Source organism: Odocoileus virginianus, chromosome 23 (genome assembly GCF_023699985.2).
Source record: "Odocoileus virginianus isolate 20LAN1187 ecotype Illinois chromosome 23, Ovbor_1.2, whole genome shotgun sequence".
Taxonomy (NCBI): domain Eukaryota; kingdom Metazoa; phylum Chordata; class Mammalia; order Artiodactyla; family Cervidae; genus Odocoileus; species Odocoileus virginianus.
This window is the reverse complement of record NC_069696.1, coordinates 26,812,116-26,830,295: the sequence shown is the minus strand read 5'-3', so window position 1 is coordinate 26,830,295 and position 18,180 is coordinate 26,812,116. Positions and strand designations below refer to the sequence as shown.

Below are 18,180 nucleotides of genomic sequence, written 5' to 3'. Positions count from 1 at the left end.
TATGTGTGACTTCCGTGATGGCTCAGTGGTAAAGAATCCACCTGCCAATGCAGGAGACACAGATTTGATCTCTGGGTTGGGAAAATACCCTGGAGAAGGAAATGGCAATTCACTCCAGTATTCTTGCCTGGAAAAGCCTATGGACAGAGGAGCCTCAGTTCAGTTCAGTTCAGTCGCTCAGTTGTGTCCGACTCTTTGCGACCCCATGAACCGCAGCACGCCAGGCCCTCTGTCCATCACCAACTCCCCCAGTCCACCCAAACCCATGTCCATGGATGCCATCCAACCATCTCATCTTCTGTCGTCCCCTTCTCCTCCTGTCCTCAATCTTTCCCAGCATCAGTGTCTTTTCAAATGAGTTAGCTCTTCACATCAGGTGGCCAAAGTATTGAAGTTTCAGCTTCAACATCAGTCCTTCCAATGAACACCCAGGACTTACCTCCTTTAGGATGGACTGGTTGGACCTCCTTGCAGTCCAATGGACTCTTGTGGTCTACAATTCATGGAGTCACAAAGAGCTGGACATGACTAAACAACAACAACTATAATATATTAAATATATTATATATATATGATATATTAAATGTATTAAAATATGGTATAAGAAATGAAGATATTTCTACCACTTAAACCAGTAACTTATTCTTAGTAATGTATAGAAAAAATAATCCAACACAAGAAAGTAGATGAGTACAAAAGATCTCTATATGGGTTTATATAAAATAGAAAAAAAAAGAAGAAATCACTTAAATGTTCATCTGCTGGTTGATTTCCTACTGAAATTAGAATAAAATTCAGGATCTTTATTATGACCTTCCCAGGCCTTGCCCATCTGTCATCTCTGACCCTTCTTTGCCTTTACCACACTTTAGCCACTGGCCTTGTTAGTGTCTCAAAGGCATGCAGTCCCTTCCACCACAGGGCTTTTGCACATTTTCTCCAGGTTTGTTTTTGTTTTTTAAATTATTTTATATCAGAGTATATTTGACTGACAACGTTGTGTTAGCTTCAGGTATACAACAAAGTGATTCAACTATACATATACATCTATTCTTTTTCAAATTCTTTCCCTGTTTAAGTTTTTATGGAATATTGAGCAGAGTTCCCACTGCTGTACAGTAGGTCCTCGTTGGTTACCCACTTTAAATATAGCAGGTGCACATATTCTCCTGACTTACAACATGATTACCCTCCCTGACCTCTCTTGCTCACTTACACTGCGCCTGACTTACTCCTTCTCATTCGTGCTACAGCTGAAATGTCGTTTCCATGGGGAAATTCCCCTGGCTAGGTCTGGTCTGGCAATAACAAGCTGTCATCATGCTTTGTATATTCTGTTGTAGCACTTAGGACAGTTTTATCTTTAACAATGTTTCTTCTTATTTAATGGCTTTCTTCCTTGCTAGACTTAAACTTCTAGAAAGACAAAAGGCATGTCTATCTTATTTAGTGATATTTTCTCCTGCCACATGTAAGACACATAGGAGACCACCAGTAAATATTTATTGACAGAATAAATTAATCCAAGCCTTCATTCTCTTCATTTCAAGAAGCGAATGCTCTGAGGGCTGGTGGAACCAGGCATATCAACTGTGGATTTTCAGAATTTCATTTTCATGAACTGGACTGTTCTTTTGCTTAAGACAGATATCTTTTTTCTCCCCCTAAATGAATCATAAAAAAGGGAAATGCACTCTCTAAATGGTTCACGTTTGCAAAAGAATAAAAAATCTTTTTTACGTGACTGGGCCAATGTAATCTTAGTGCTTATCTGACTTTATTAAATGCCCTCAGGATCTGTTTCCCAGATTAGCCTCTGTGATCTGCTATTCCAGGAACAGCATTGGATTTTTTTTTTTACTCTAACCTTATATCCTTTTATAGTATTTCCTAAGGAAGTTCATCTGTATTCTCATCCTCAATAGGAGAGAGTGAATATTCAGTATTACATGCACGTGTCTGAGTCTGTTATTTCCAGATTTGCAAGACATAGTTATAGAGATATAGACCTTACTCATGCTTTTACTTTTGTATAAGCATTATGAAGAGCCTTTATTCCTACAAACCATCTCTGGGAAGATGGTTCTCTGGTTTCTACTGCTCAACTCATGTAACTATAGCACGATTCAGAACAAAGCTCATTGTTTTATAAACAATACACTGGGTTCAAAATCCTGTTGAGCTCTTACCTGCAAGAGTCCTCACTGATAACTCTCCGAGAACACAGCTCACCGCTCTTAACCTCTGTAATTCTTCCCTCATGAATCTCTGCTCTCATTTTAAAAAGACTTTAGGACAGGAGGGTATCAAGATGTCCATGAAGCTTGCTATGAGGTAGTGGGAACAAAAAAACAAAGATACAAATTAACTTATTTACAAAACATAAATGGAGTCACAGACATAGAGAATAAGCTTACAGTTACCAAAGGGGAAAAGGAAGGGAAAGGATAAATTAGGAGGTTGCAATTGACATGTACAAACTATCTGTAAGATAGATAACCAACAAGGACCTGCCACATAGCATAGGGAACTATACTAATGGGGTCACAAAGAATCGGACACAACTGAGTGACTGAGCATAAATGCACATAAGGGAAAAGAATCTGAGAAAGTATATATATATATATATATACACACATACATACACACACACACACACACACGTGTGTATACACATATGTACATACACATATATGTACACACATGTATATGCATTTGTGTATATATGTATATACATGTGTGTACATACATGTGTATGCACACATATATGTACACACATGATATACACCTGAAACTAGCACAACATTGTAAATCAACTATACTTCAAAAAAATTTAAAAGATACTTTATTGTTAAAAAAAGCTAACCATCCAAATTAACACATTTAAAAGCTGACTTACTAGAATTTGTGCATTCTAGATTGAGACCCAAGTAAGAGCAATGTTTTCTTCTGTGAATCAGCACATGCTTTTGTAAACAAAAGTTTGTTTCCCATTAAATTGATCTTGTGCACTTGACTGCCTTTGGTAACTATAGATGTGATGAGAATAGGGAAAAATAAAATATGGATAAAAATGGGGGGAAAAATGCTAACCATCATCCTACAGTGCAGGGTTGCCACAAACTGTCAATTCGTAAAAAACATAACATCTGCGAAGTGCAATAAGGCAAAGCACAATAAAACCAGGTGGGCCTGTAAAAAACAAATGTTTGATTAGAGTCCATTGGCCTTTTCTCCTGTGTCTTCTGGATCATTTACACTTTGCAATTGAAGGGAAAAGGGAAGTAGCAGGAGACACAAAGACTGCTGCCTCCAGGCCATTTTGATCTGGGGAGGAGCGCTCTGACCGAAAGCAGAGCCCATGCCCTGTGTGTGCGGGGGTGGGGGGGACACTGCAAAGCCACACTGAAGTGGCGCCATGACTGCAGTTTTAGAGAGAAAGGGCTGTAGCAATCCATTTCACATCTCCTATGCGGCAGGCACTGTACTTGATCCACAGGGGAGTGATGCAAAATATGAAGGCATTCCGAACCCAGGTTAGAATTCAAAGAGGGAAAAGGATCAAAGAGATCATTTGGCAGTTGGATAAGCAAAAGTAAGGGTTTTGAGGTGGTCAGATCAGGGGGTGTGCTGCAGCTATGTGTAGTTAGAGTTTGGTTGGAAAACAAGGGGTTAGGGAGAAAGAGGCAAGCTTTGCAAGGACCTTAAATGACAGAGTGAGTCGTGAGAGACTTGGGAGTGTGGTTATTCTATAATTGAAGGTGCCCTGTAGGAAGATTCATATACTATGCATGTGTAAAATGCTTTAGGATATGAGAAGCCATAATTAAGTCTTAAGCCTTGAGTGGTTGATGTACTAACTAATGAGACTCTAAGATACAAAGGAGGCCGAAAGAAAGGAAAAGAGTCAGGAAAGTCATTGCTAAGCATAACTTAAGTGTTTTAATAACTTATGAGGATGCAAGATCCCACCAATGCTTTAAATCTGAGTTATTGGAGCAATTTAAGAGAGAATTGGGAGATGGGGCAAGTTTGGTGAAAGAGAAGGAATATTCTACAGAAAGTTTACATTTTGATTATGCCTACTGTGCTTAGTCACTCAGTTGTGTCTGACTCTTCGCGACCTCACGGACTGTAGCCCGCCAGCCTCCTCGGTCCATGGGATTTTCCAGGCAAGAATCCTGGAGTGGGTTGCCATGCCCTCCTCCAAGGGATCTTCCCAATCCAGGGATCAAACCCAGGTCTTCCATATTGCAGGTGGATTCTTTACTGCCTGAGCCACCAGAGTTTACCTTTTGATTATGCCTGTAGTTCACTCTAATAGAAAAAAAACTTAGATTTCATCAAGTCCTAAAGATATGGAGACAAGTTTTCTGCCTAGTATCTTGGTTTCCCCTATAGCCCTCCAAAATTAAGTCTAACCCTTATGGAATTGTGAAGTGAGCATGTTACATTTGCTTATTTACTTATTTCTACTCTGCATTTTTCTCTGTGCTAGTCAAATCCCAGTTATATTCCCAGTACCAATAAGTTGTTGGTGGGAGTGGCAAGAAATACATTTATTATCTTTTCATTCGCTTCTTCAATAGATAAGGGATTGTGATACACTCAGCTGATACAATAGTAGTGAGGTTGAATAAGATGCTTAGTGTAGTGCTTGGCACATAGCAATTGCTCAAATTACCTGTCACTGTTGTTATTTCTCATGAATAAAGGAGTGAATTTTTGTGCCTTCCCAGGCAGCACAGAGAGATTTTCTATTGCCCCCTCAGACTCCTTCTCTATTCAAATTATCTGTATTATTGTATTATTTCCCAATATTTTCTACTCTTATCTAAGTTATAAAGATGATTTTTTTTCAGCTTTCTACTTCGAAAAGACTGGACAGAGAAAGCGCTGACAATTGGCAGAAAGAAGAGAGGCACTAACAAACCACCTGGGCAATGGAAAGTGCGGATTTGACAGTTTAAATAGTAATTTCATTTTTTCATGGTGAACTGGAAAAGGAAATGAAAATGAAAGTTAAATTGTATTCAGTCCAGTTCAGTTCAGTCCAGTTCAGTCGCTCAGTTGTGTCCGACTCTTTGCGACCCCATGAACTGCAGCATGCCAGGCCTTCCTGTCCATCACCAACTCCCGGAGTCCACCCAAATCCAATTCCATTGAGTCAGTGACACCATCCAACCATCTCATCCCCTGTGTCCCCTTCTCCTGCCCTCAATCTTTCCCAGCATCAGGGTCTTTTCCAATGAGTCAGCTCTTTGCATCAGGTGGCCAGAGTATTGGAGTTTCAGCTTCAACATCAGTCCTTCCAATGAACACCCAAGACTGCTCTCCTTTAGGATGGACTGGTTGGATCTCCTCGAAGCCCAAGGGATTCTCAAGAGTCTTCTCCAACACCACAGTTCAAAAGCATCAATTTTTCGGTGCTCAGCTTTCTTCACAGTCCAACTCTCACATCCATACATGACCACTGGAAAAACCATAGCCTTGACTAGACGGACCTTTGTTGACAAAGTAATGTCTCTGCTTTTTAATATGCTATCTAGGTTGGTCATCACTTTCCTTCCAAGGAGTAAGCGTCTTTTAATTTCATGGCTGCAATCACCATCTGCAGTGATTTTGGAGCCCAGAAAAATAAAATCAGCCATTGTTTCCACTGTTTCCCCATCTATTTGCCATGAAGTGATGGGACCAGATGCCATGATCTTCATTTTCTGAATGTTGAGCTTTAAGCCAACTTTTTCACTCTCTTCTTTCACTTTCATCAAGAGGCTCTTCAGTTCTTCTTCACTTTCTGCCAGAAGGCTGGTGTCATCTGCATATCTGAGGTTATTAATATTTCTCCTGGCAATCTTGATTCCAGCTTGTGCTTCCTCCAGCCCAGTGTTTCTCATGATGTGCTCTGCATATAAGTTAAATAAGCAGGGTGATAATACACAGCCTTGACGTACTCCTTTTCCTATCTGGAACCAGTCTGTTGCTTCCTGATCTGCATATAGGTTTCTCAAGAGGTAGGTCAGGTGGTCTGCTATTCCCATCTCTTTCAGAATTTTCCACAGTTTATTGTGATCCACACAGTCAAAGGCTTTGGCATAGTCAGTAAAGCAGAAATAGATGTTTTTTTGGAACTCTCTTGCTTTTTCGATGATCCAGTGGATGTTGGCAATTTGATCTCTTGTTTCTCTGTCTTTTCTAAAACCAGCTTGAACATCTGGAAGTTCATGGTTCATATATTGCTGAAGCCTGGCTACGAGAATTTTGAGTGTTACTTTACCAGCCTGTGAGATGAGTGCAATTGTGCGGTAGTTTGAGCATTCTTTGGCATTGCCTTTCTTTGGGATTGGAGTGAAAACTGACCTTTTCCAGTCCTGTGGCCACTGCTGAGTTTTCCAAATTTGCTGGCATATTGAGTGCAGACTTTCACAGCATCATCTTCCAGGATTTGAAATAGCTCAACTGGAATTGTAATTACTGTAGCCTAAAAGGGTATTTTGGTATGATGACTCAGCATTATTATCTGCTTTTAGAAATATTTTCTGGGGACTTCCCGGGTGGTCTATTGGTTAAAACTCCAAACTTCCCCTACAGGGGGCATGGGTTTCATCCCTGGTTGGGGGAGCTAAGATCCTATATGCACCACGCAGCATGGCCAAAAAAAAATTACTAGAGCTATTTTCTGGAAGTTATCCTGGTAAACAATTAGTTGTGAGGCCACTTTACCACCATGTTTCTAAAATGGGGATATGCACATTCAACACTTGACACCACAGAGCAATCATGGAACATATACTTAAGGCATGGATTTTGCTTGAAGATACACTTATTACCCCTACCCACCACCCCATTAATGTCAATTTGTATATATTACTTAGTCATTCAACAAGTATTTGCATTCAGGCAGAATGCTGTTTGCTGGGCAATACTGATTTAGAAAGCAGAGACATCAGTTTGTAAACAAAGTTCTGCATAGTCAAAGGTATGGTTTTTCCAGTAGTCATGTACAGATGTGAGAGTTGGATCATAAAGAAGGCTGAGTGCCAAAGAATTGATGCTTTTGAATTGTGGTACTGGAGAAGACTCTAGAGAGTCCCTTGGACTGCAAGAAAGTCAAACCAGTCAATCCTAAAGGCAATCAGTCCTGAATATTCTGAAGGACTAATCCTGAAGCTAAAGCTCCAGTACTTTGGCCACCTGATGAGAAGAGCTGACTTTCTGGAAAAGACCCTGATGCTGGGAAAGACTGAAGGCAGGAGGAGAAGGGGACGACGGAGGATTAGAAAGTTGGATAGCATCACTGACTCAATGGACATAAGTTTGAGCAAACTCTGGGAGATAGTGTAAGAAAGAGGAGCCCGCTGCTGCATTCCATGGAATTGCAAGGAATTGGATGACACTTAGCGACTGAACAACAAAAACAATAACAACTGATTTAGAAAATGGATATGGCTCTTGGTGGTGGTGGGAATTGCAGGATAAAATGCAAAATTTTATACATTTTTAAGTCACAGTATGACAAGAAATTTTGACTTTGTGGGGGACCTCTTTGGATTAAACTGCCAGGTTTATGAAGGTATACATTCACTTCCCTTAAATTTTGAGGATGACTCTAAGGAAAAGCTTGGCGAGTAAGTATGGAAAGCTGGAGAAGCATAAGAGAAACAAGCCCTGATAAGGTTTACTGAAGCAGACACAGCAGTATAAGTTCCCTACTGAGCTGTGAGCTTCCAAAACTGTGAGAGGCCAGCAGCCTTCAGGAATTAATATTTTCACTGAAACTAGTGATTAGTTTCTGACCCAAAGAATTCACTGTTCTTATGGCTTTTAATTTAGAAACCTAGACAAAGTATTAAAAAGTAGAGACATGACTTTGGTGACAAAGGCCTGTATAGTCAAAGCTATGGTTTTTCTAGTAGTCATGTATGGATGTGGGAGTTGGACCATAAAGAAGACTGAGCACCAAAAAATTGATGCTACAGTCCATAGGGTGGCAAAGACTCGGACATGACTGAAGTAACTTAGCGGGAGCATGCATATATATATATTTGTTGTTTAGTCGCTAAGTCGTGTCCAACACTTTGCAATTCCACGGACTACAGCACGCCAGACCTCCCTGTCCCTCACTAACTTCTGAAATTTGTCCATATTCATGTACATTGAATCAATAAAGTTATCCAACAGCTCATTCTCTGTCTCCCTCTTCTCCTTTTGCCTTCAATCTTTCCCAGCATCAGAATCTTTTCTAATGAGTTGGCTGTTTGCATCAAGTGGCCAAGGTACTGTAGCTTCAGCATCAGTCCCTTCAATGAGTATTCAGCGTTGATTTCCTTTAGGAGTGACTGGTTTGATCTTGCTCTCTCTATATATATAGATAGTCAACTTGATTTCGTGTGGTCACACTCAAGAGTCTGTCTCTTGGGACTATCTGCACCCCTCAATTCCAATTCGCTCTCCCTAGATGCGCTGGGAGCCTCTGGTCCCTCTAGCGGCTTGTTGTCGGGGTCCCTGGGTTCCAGCCACACTCCCCGGATCCCATCCTGGAATCGCGCTCTCTCCCTGCGCCTGCGTCTGGGCTAACAGCTTCAGGCTGAGCTAGCCGAGCTTTCAAAGTCCGCGGGACCGGAGTCTCCGGAACCCTCTCGGGCGCCGCCCCTCGAGTCCCCGCAGACTCCTAGCGGCCGCGGCTTCCAGATTCAATCGCTGGCGGAGGCCAGGCCTCACTAGGGAATGCAACGACCTTCCGAGCGGAGGCGCCCGGAGGGAAAGCCCGGAGCTGGCAGGAAAGAGGACGCTCTGCTCCAGAGTCGGAGCGGTCGCCAGGGTTTGGGGTTCGAGTCTGGGGACCAGCTCCAGCTGCCCGCAGCCCTGGAGCTCTGCCCCTCGGGGGTCGCGCACCGAGCCGTGGAGGCCCCAGCTCCCTCCCCCACACCCACCACCTCCCACCCAGGCTGACCACCCTTTATCATATCAAAACAGTTGAAGAAAACAATGGTTATTTCAAGTTGACAGCGCGATGACCCCTGATAAAAGCGAGTGTTAATTACAATAGTTGCCTGGGACAAAGTTTACCGCTTGCATCAAGAAGTTGGGGGGGGGGGGTAGATCTTGTCGGGGTGAGTGTATTTTAAACACGTGATCGCCTTGAGACTTTGCGATCTCTCTGGGGGAGGGAGGGCAAGAGTGAGGGTAACTGTCTGTAAAACAGTGGAAGAAAAAGCCCCAGTTTCGGGGGGCAAGTGTTAAGGGTCCCCTTTTGGGAGCGCGGTGCCGAGCACAGAACACCAAGTCTCCCTAATTATTCAGCTGGAGCCCGCCTCGCAAGGCGAGACATTCGCAGAGCACGATTCCAGCCCGGCAGCCAGCTGCTCCGGGTGAAATGAGCCCTTCATTTTCCCGATCGGCTCAGGAGGGGAAATAGTGAAACCCCCAAATCCGCTTCCTTACGTGGTTGCTAAAAGGGCACACGCAGAGCCTAGGGGGTGGGGAAATTACAAGTGCAAGTGACTTTGGGTATACTAAAGCTAGTGATTCCCCCCCACCCCCGTTATCTGGGGATAACGGAATCGTAGGTTGTAAGTTTCAGTGTCTAATGAGTCGCGGGGGGCGCACATCACTCGTAAAGTCCTTGTCAGACGCGCCCCAAGTTTGTGGCTCGGGCGCGGACGGCTGGCCGAGCGGGGGTGGGGAGGGTCTCCAGTCCCAGGCATTGCGCTCGGGGCTTCTGCTCAGTTTCCTGCCTCGGAGTGGCCGCGTCCGCCCCAGCCCAGAGGAGTGTGTGCAATCCAGAAACTCGATAGGAGGCAGCAGCTGATCACCCACCGCCCTAAAAATAATCCGCTCGGCGCCCGGCGCGCTTCGGCTGGGGGAAGGAAAGCGCTGGCTTCGGGGTGAGTGAGTCCGTGTCTTTTTCATAAATCTCATTTCAAGAGTTTCAAGGATAACCCTCGGTTGTCGATAACAGCAAGCGGAAGGCTCCCGCGTGCTCTCGCAGCGCTTCGCCGTCGCTATTTCTAGGGTCGAAGCGACCGGGCCCCAGCCCTGGGGAAGAGAGGGCGTGGGGATCAGGTTTCCAGCTGGACTTAACAAAACTCTGGCCGGCTCCTGCTTAAACCAAGTGGATAGAGTGCGAGGAGTTAATACAATTGTGTTTTGTTTTTCCTTTTAGATATTTCCCGTCTTGTCCACGAAGTAACTTTCTGGTTAATTTCTGTCCTTTGCTTTGTAGGAGTTCTGCGTCCGGCTTTGAAATTTATACTTAAAGACAGAGTAGGAAGCTGGTGTTTTGAAGGTAAAGCAAGTGCACCAGTGGGGGTTTGAAGCAACGTCAAGCCATTGCCCAAGGTATCTATTTGTTGCTTTATTTCTACAGAGTGGGATTTAAAAAAAAAAAGCCACTGGAGTGTCTGTGTGAGGAGTCTTGTCTACTTAGTAGCTCCAACATTTCCTTTGGTGTGCAACAGAACTTTGATGGGTGCGTTGAGATCAGACACTTAATCAGATGTCTGTCCTTTTTGATGATTTCCTGCTTGGTTCTGTAGTTCATAGATAAATAGACCGATATCTTTTAATTCATGTTTTATAAACCACGGACTGAATAACTTCAAATAACTTATTATTAAATATTAACATTGGTTTTCCTAAGTGATCCGATCCTGGGCATACCTGAGATGATGATAAAGCCCTGAATGAGTTCTTTGAAATGTCGCATTTCTGTCTCACAGTGGAATTTGGTTAATCTCTGAGTAGGTAAAGGATGAGTTATTTTGTGTGTGAGAATGAAGGCTTTTATATTGCATTTAGTGTGCTTTCTTCAGGGGTCCCCAGCTTGTTAAATTCTCTGATTACTCTTCAGTCAGAACTGATACTGTTTGCTGGGTGAACAGTGAAGAGTGCTACTTTTCACTTTACTTTATATTCATCAACTGCATCCACATGTTTTCAGTCCTGAGGGTGTGGAACTTTATAAGATGCATTTCAAGCCATAAGAACACTTAAATTTGGTCACCAAGACCTGTAGAAAGTTCTGTTCTACAGACCATTATTGTAATCAGAGTTTCACTTTTGGTGTTTGTGTTTCAAGTTCACTCGGTCAAATTCTCCAACCCTATCAACTGTCATAAACACTTGAACGTCCTTCTGTGGATTTATGTTTGTGGGGAGAAAAATGTCCTGTCTTCTCTGGCCTGCTTCCCTCTCTCTCCTCTTTGATGCTGGGGCCTGTCAGTGTCGGCTGAACTAGAAAGCTGGAAGGGGCGGGGCTGTAGGGTGTCACGTGATTTATCTGGGGAGAGCAGCAATTTCTACCTTCCCAAAGTATCCCCAACTTAACCTGGGTCCCCAGAGGGAAACCCTGAATGACAGTTGGAGATTTAAGAATTAGTTTAAAAATCCTGATTGGATAAAATGCCTCAGGTGAACACAAATAATGTCAACAGGTCTAGAATAAGTTTACTTTTCCCCTGTCTTTATTCATGTTGAGTTGTAAAAAGAGTTGGCTAAGAGTATGCCACGTGCAGGCTAGGTGTCTGGAGGAGGGGGTCTAAGGGGCAAGGGGGAAAGGATGAAAGAAGAGGCAGAAGAAAAAGCAAAAGGAGAGATGCCGTGAGAGACAGTGAGCAGGTTGGGAGCCAAGGGGGAATGTGAAGTTTAAGATTATGGCAGAAGGAAAACATCATTCTAAAGTTTTTCCTCTACCCACATGCACTTTAATGAGATGATGTATTATGTATTTCCCAGTCTTTTGAATCATAACCTTTACATTATACCGAGACCATTTGGGTTTTGTCTAGTCTGATTTATACAGCCTAAAACCATAGGGACTGTTTCTGCCATGGGCACCGTTGAATTCCTGGTGCTCAGGGGATGGTCAGCATCAATAAATATTTTTACACTTAATTCATGCCTAAAGTCCCAGACATCAAGTGCATCGCTAAAAATGTTCTTGGATTTTTTCAGGTTATTGTGCTTCTCTGATATTTTCTTTCCACAGTTATACAGATTTATCCAGAGGTTACTTAATTGGTAGGTTTCAGGATTGATTCGACAACAGGCAGGCAGTGCTAAGCTAATTAAGTATATATATATGTTTTGCAAATTCAGATTATGTTTTAGCAGCTGCCTTAATGATCATGATGAAATATCAAGTCTTAGCATTGAATATAGCACTGAAATACTATAACTTTCAATAACATTATAAAACTAGTTTAAGAAAAATGGGAAACCTCAATGGCTCAAGAGGTAAAGAATCTACTTGCAGTGCAGGAGATGCAGGAGATTCCATTCTTGGGTCAGGAAGATGCCCTGGAGAAGGAAATGGCAACCTATTCTAGTATTCTTGCCTGGGAAATCCCATGAACAGAGGAGCCTGGCGGGCTACAGTTCATGGGGTCACAAGAGTCAGAGACGACTGAGCATGCACATGCAATGAGAAAAAAAAAAGTAAGCAAAGAAAAAAATAAAGCAAAAAGAATTTCCCAGTTAGTTCTAGGAAACAGTTTATGCATGCCTTTCAATTAAGTGAGCTTAAAGTTTCCTTTTATCATTTCTATTAAGTAAAGGAAATAGTCTTAGAAATTCCATTAAAAGCTATTTTTTTCTGTTTCTGTTTCCTCTATTTTTATCAGAAATATCTAACATATAATTATAAAACTCAGAACTTCCATTTTATTGATAGTTTAAAAAGCTCAAGTCCTTTTGATTCTCTTATTAAGCTTCGAATCTTATCGGTTGGTAAGGATTTGGCAAGTGTATAAGCTGATCTTGAGGTGTTTTTTTTTTAATATAACATTTTTTTTTAAAAAGATGAAAAAAGGTCTCAACTAGAGAGGGTATAAAAAAGTATTACCAGAAATAATGTATGAGAAGAATTCCATATGACCGTTGACAGACTGTCAACACACAGACCTTCTAACTAGTTCTATTCATATGTTTTATAAAAATTTTGTTTAAAATTTGGTTTCTCCAATAGTTTGCCTACTGTTGCCTATCTTTTCTGTGTAACACCCTTTGTTTTTTTCTAGGAAGCTATATGATTTGTGACCATTGCTAAATCAATTATGAATGAAAGGGAAGAGAGAAAGAGGTGGTACTTCACTTATCCAAATCATTGCCAACCTTGAATAATCTAATTCGGAATCCAGGGTGACATAATCATGGAAAAGAAACAAAGTCCAGGGAGGTTGAAATCATAAAATACTACTTATTTTAATATTAATAGATAAGAAGTTTCTTTAAAAAATATAAGTTGGGAGCTATATGTTGAAGTGGAATGGACATGGTTTATAGTCAGACACATGTGGGTGTGGCTTCCGGCTACTCTACTGGTTGGGAAGTTACTGAACCCATCTGAACACCCATATCATCATCTGTAAAATTCAAAGAGCTCCACAGATATTGCTTCATTGCTCTGAGGGCTTAAATGGTGTATGCAAAGTTCACAGAATTTAGTAGGTGCTAAATAAATAGTGCTGCAGTCCATGCGGGGGACTGCTCTGTCCGTGGCGTGCTGCAGTCCATGGGGTCACCACGAGTCAGACATGACTGAGCGACTAAACAGCAATAGCAACAAATAAATGGTAGGCATTATAAAGAAGTTTTCTGAATGCTAAAGCTCTTGGTGGCATTTTACAGTAGTTTTTTTGGATGAAATAGACCCTTCCTTTTTAGACTATCTGTTTCAGCACAACAGGAAGAATTCATTTAAAATGTAAGTCAGAGTTTGTCATGCCTCTCATCTCCACCAAGCCGGAGTAGAAGCTCCATCTCCCACGACGGCTAAGAAGACCTCTGCTTCTCCCCCCAGCTTGTCAACCTCTCCTCTGATGGAATACAGCCTTCCAATAAAAAGACATTCTTTGTTTCCAAACTTGAGTAGAGTGCGTTTCATGTAAAAATATTGTCTGATTCTGGGAGCTGTGTAGTTTCATTATCTTGTCATTTGAATTATATTTAATTGGTCTTAAACACTTGATTTTACTGTTATTCAGAGAAAGGCTGTATGCTGGTGACCTCCACATTGCTCCCTTGGTATTACTATTTCCTGCAGTGAATGAAATGCTACAGTAAATTGTGTTCAGCTGAAGTTGTTTGTGAAAGCATTTTCAATGAATGACTGTGGGAAAGGATTTGATATTATAGCTTTTTGACTTTTCAGTTTATCTTCCCCCTCCTTTTTCTGGATAAACAACCATTTTTGGTTCTTGATAATTTATTTAGACAAACACTCCTTGGAGGTAGCACTGTTGGTAGATATCAGTTATAATGTATTTTCCAAATTAAAATGGAATATTTTAATTAGGAAAAAAACTATTGACAAGTGGACCTTATGGGGATGTATAAGGCCTTTCTAAGTAACTCTCAAACTTTGACCATAAAAGTTTCCTATTTCTTCAGCTACAAAGATAAAGGGGGTTGATTTTATGAAATAATACCTCTTTAAGGCTATATCCCTCATAGCTCAGTTGGCATCTGCCTGCAATGCAGGAGTCTGCCTGCAATGCAGTAGACCTGGGTTCGATTCCTGAGTCCAGAAGATCCCCTGGAGAAGGAAATGGCAACCCATTCCAGTATTCTTGCCTGGAAAATCCCATAGACAGAGGAGCCTGGCGGGCCACAGTCCATGGGATCACAAGAGTTGGACACGACTTAGCGACTAAACTAAACTTAGTGACTTTAGCGACTTAGCCACCACCAAGGCTATAATTTAATAAAGGAGAATTTTGTAGTAAGAGGCTTTTCTTCCTTTCTCTCCCTTTTAGAGTGAACTATATCAGAAGAAATGAGCCTTTCATTCTGCGGTAACAACATTTCTTCCTATAATATCTATGATGGTGTGTTACAAAATCCCTGCTTTGTGGATGCCCTCAACCTGGTTCCTCATGTCTTCCTGCTGTTCATCACTTTCCCAATATTGTTCATTGGTAAGTAACCTACTGTCCTACAGTTCATCACCTAGTGGTTACAAGAAGAGTCTTTTTAATGGCTTGAGATTAGGTATAACGTTGCTGTAGCTTCTCCAGTGTGAGAACTAGCATGTAAGTTCGTAGGAAAAGAATGAGCAAGTATTATATTTTCTGTTTTCCAATTACTTTTGTTTTTGGCTCTTGATATTCTATAGATAAGCTTCCCAGTTTGCTCCTGCCTGTCAATGTAGGAGACTTGGGTTCATTCCCTGGGTGGGGAAGATCTCCTGGAGAAGGAAATGGCAACCCACTCCAGTATTCTTGTCTGGGAAGTGCCATGAACAGAGGAGCCTGGTGGGCTATACAGTCCATGGAGTTGCAAAGAGTCGGACATGGCTTAGCGACTAACGAAAAACAAAATTCTATAGATAAATAACAAAATTATTATTTTTTATTCTATTTATTTTTTTTTACCATGAGGCATGTGGGATCTTAGTTCACTGACTGAGGATCTAACGCAGGGTCCCTGAACTGGAAGCCCAGAGTTTTAGCCACTGGACAGCCAGGAAGTCCCCATAAGCCTTCTTAGAAATGGACTTTCAGTAGCAGCAGTTTCTAAAAAGAGGGAAAAAAATTATCTGAGATAGATCAAAAGTATTTGTTGAGTGCTTTCTTTGTGCTGGGTGAAGAGAATGGAAAATGGGTAAAACACAGTACCTGCTTGGAATAGTCGCAGGAGTTTTCCAGTGAGATAGTAGGTCAAAAAGTCAAAAGAAATGCCTGTACCACCTTGTAAACACGTTTACAGATACAGGAACAAATTATCCTGAGCTTTAACCCACTGGAGCAACTAATTCTCAAGGCTGGTGGGGACTATGCAAAGAGAGACATGTTTGGGGACTTGAAAGATACAGAGAGTGCATGTAAAAGTAGGGTGTGTTTCAGGTAAAAGGAGTACATGAGCAAACTATTTAGCAAGAAGTTAACAATATATAGTTTGCCTATTTTAAAGTTTGAATGTTTATACACACAAAATCCAGTTATTTAGAGCGATTATGTATAATTTGTGTAACTTTTCCAAAACAACCAAAATAGACCTTAGAGCATTTTAAAATTATAAAATATTTTTTCATATATAAAAATGCAGAGACTAATATAATAAACATCTATTGACATTACCAAAGTCACTTTAAGGGATCTCATGGAATAAATACCATTTCCTGACCTACTTACTTTTCCCACATCCTGTCTTCCTATCCTTTTTTATAATGGAGAAATGATCAGACTGATTAAGAAATTCAGCATAATTTAAGGATCTGCTTTAAAGAAAGGTTTAAAAATAATTTGTAAGCTTCTTTTTCTTCATTGAACAAATCTTAATATAGAGATTACTATGAGCCTGGCATTCTAACAGTGACCAAAGGGTTTCACTTATATGACATACATTATGTAGAAGCTAACATAACTCTTGGTATGTAATTATTCACTGCAAACAAATGCATAGACCTAAGATATATTGGGACCAGAGTGGCCATACACTTATTCTTGAATGTGTGGTGACAAATTTGTAACACATTAAGAATGTCCTCTGGACACAATTTTTGAGGCCCTAGCCTACTGTGTTCCCTCTTTGCCTAGCAAAGAAATAAAGCCACTCTTTTCTTCTCCATTAGAAAAAAAGAATGCCCTTAGGCCCACAGTAGAGCATTCTTTTTTATTGTATTTCTCTGGTTAATAATTCCTTTTTGACATCCAGTTAACTTACTAAGAGCAATTGTTATCGAACACAGAAGCTTGCAAAAGGGTATTTGAATCAATGGAATTGAAACTAACATTGTCGAAGAGAAATGGCTAAAAATGCAGACTATTTATAATGTTGGCTATTTGGGTTAGTGAGAAATCACAAATAAATCTCAAAGAAGTATCAGGTATAAGGAAAATTACAGTGATGCGAAGAAGGCCAGAGCCTGCCTGCAAGAGTTTAATAACATAAATCATAGTAGAATATGTTAAATGTAACTAATTTTCAAATAATGAAGTTCTTTTTGGAATAATTTAGAGGTGAATCAGTATTCTTTTCAAAGAATGCTTCAGGGGTCCATTTTGTCCAGAAATAGAAATTTCTTCTTCCAGTACTTTTAGCACTCATACCCCTCCCAACCCTGTTCAATCTTGAAGTTTATGGGACTTCTCTATATTTGAAAAATTGAGGGGAAAAAAAAACAAAAAACAATGGTGACAAGAGACACAAGTAGGGTCTTGTCTTAGCACGTCATATATGAGTTGGCATTACACTGTTTTTGAGGGGAAACCAACAAAATTTTCTAACATATAACCTGGTAACTTAATATTTTTCTTCAATGAAGAGCTAAGGGTGAACCTGTAATGTTCTTGAGCCTCCAAAGTCTCATCAATGAACAAAGCTTTAGCTTTCTTTCAGAAAATATCAGCAGCATTGTTGAATGGTGCCAGCTGAGTCGTAGGTTATCATTTTTATTCCATGACACGCATGTGAGTAAGAGTTGACACAGCCAGTGGACCCTGTATCTTGTCACCAAGTGTGGCCATTTAATTTTTTTGGTTAGGCCTCCCACAGATCCCATCTTTTAAAAGATTTGAGACTTTGAATTGCTTTTATTAACATCATCATTAATTTATTTTTCTTTTGAATGAGTGAGATCTGTCAATAAGAATTGTGATGAGCATGAAATAACCAGGTTGTCACCCAGAGTTTGTTATTCCTGAGCTAGACAACAAAGTTGATGTATTAACTTAGGCAAGCTTGGAAGAATACTTTGAAATTATTCTTTTTTCTTTTTCTAGCATGACAAAAATAGAGAAGGATTTCTGTTGCTACCCTAGAAAGAAATAAGGTTTCAGGACCCCCTCTCCCCCATCCGCAAAGCATATCACAATGTAAATTATTTCTGTGATTATAATTGATTCCTTATTTCCTTACCTTTTCCTCTTTTTTTCAGGGTGGGGGAGTCAAAGCTCGAAGGTACAAATTCATCACAACACATGGCTTCATTTTCCTGGACACAACCTGAGATGGATCCTTACATTTGCCCTCCTGTTTGTGCATGTTTGTGAAATAGCGGAAGGCATTGTTTCAGATTCGTAAGTGACTCCATTTAGTTAATGGGATAACGCTATCCTGGTGGACATGTTGATATGGATAGTAGCTAAGAGCGTACCAAGTCAGCCTTAACTTTTTGGTTATAACGTATTAGGCGCCACAGCAGTCACCCATTTTATGCAGTAAATATGCACATTGTCC

General features: G+C 40.9%; 1 protein-coding gene and 1 long non-coding RNA gene across 5 annotated transcripts in view; one reads left to right on the top strand and one right to left on the bottom strand.

Annotated features, from left to right (window-relative positions):
• Positions 1–388: 388 nt before the first annotated feature.
• The window catches only part of LOC139030609 (uncharacterized), a 30,805-nt gene continuing 13,013 nt past the window's right edge, over positions 389–18,180 (bottom strand). Inside the window, exons 2-3 of the long non-coding RNA XR_011483000.1 lie at positions 2,190–2,327; positions 389–528 (exon numbers count right to left, since the gene is read on the bottom strand). This is a non-coding gene — a long non-coding RNA (uncharacterized lncRNA). The remainder of the gene's footprint in view (positions 529–2,189; positions 2,328–18,180) is intronic.
• The window catches only part of ABCC9 (ATP binding cassette subfamily C member 9), a 148,999-nt gene continuing 140,349 nt past the window's right edge, over positions 9,531–18,180 (top strand). For 2 of the 4 annotated variants that reach the window (XM_070453747.1, XM_070453745.1), the window contains exons 1-4: positions 9,531–9,887; positions 10,226–10,341; positions 14,757–14,918; positions 17,879–18,020. In XM_070453747.1, the coding sequence (XP_070309848.1) occupies positions 14,777–14,918; positions 17,879–18,020 (284 nt within the window). In that variant the 5' untranslated portion in view covers positions 9,531–9,887; positions 10,226–10,341; positions 14,757–14,776. The remainder of the gene's footprint in view (positions 9,888–10,225; positions 10,342–14,756; positions 14,919–17,878; positions 18,021–18,180) is intronic. The other 2 variants (XM_070453746.1, XM_070453744.1) reach the window with 1 other exon arrangement.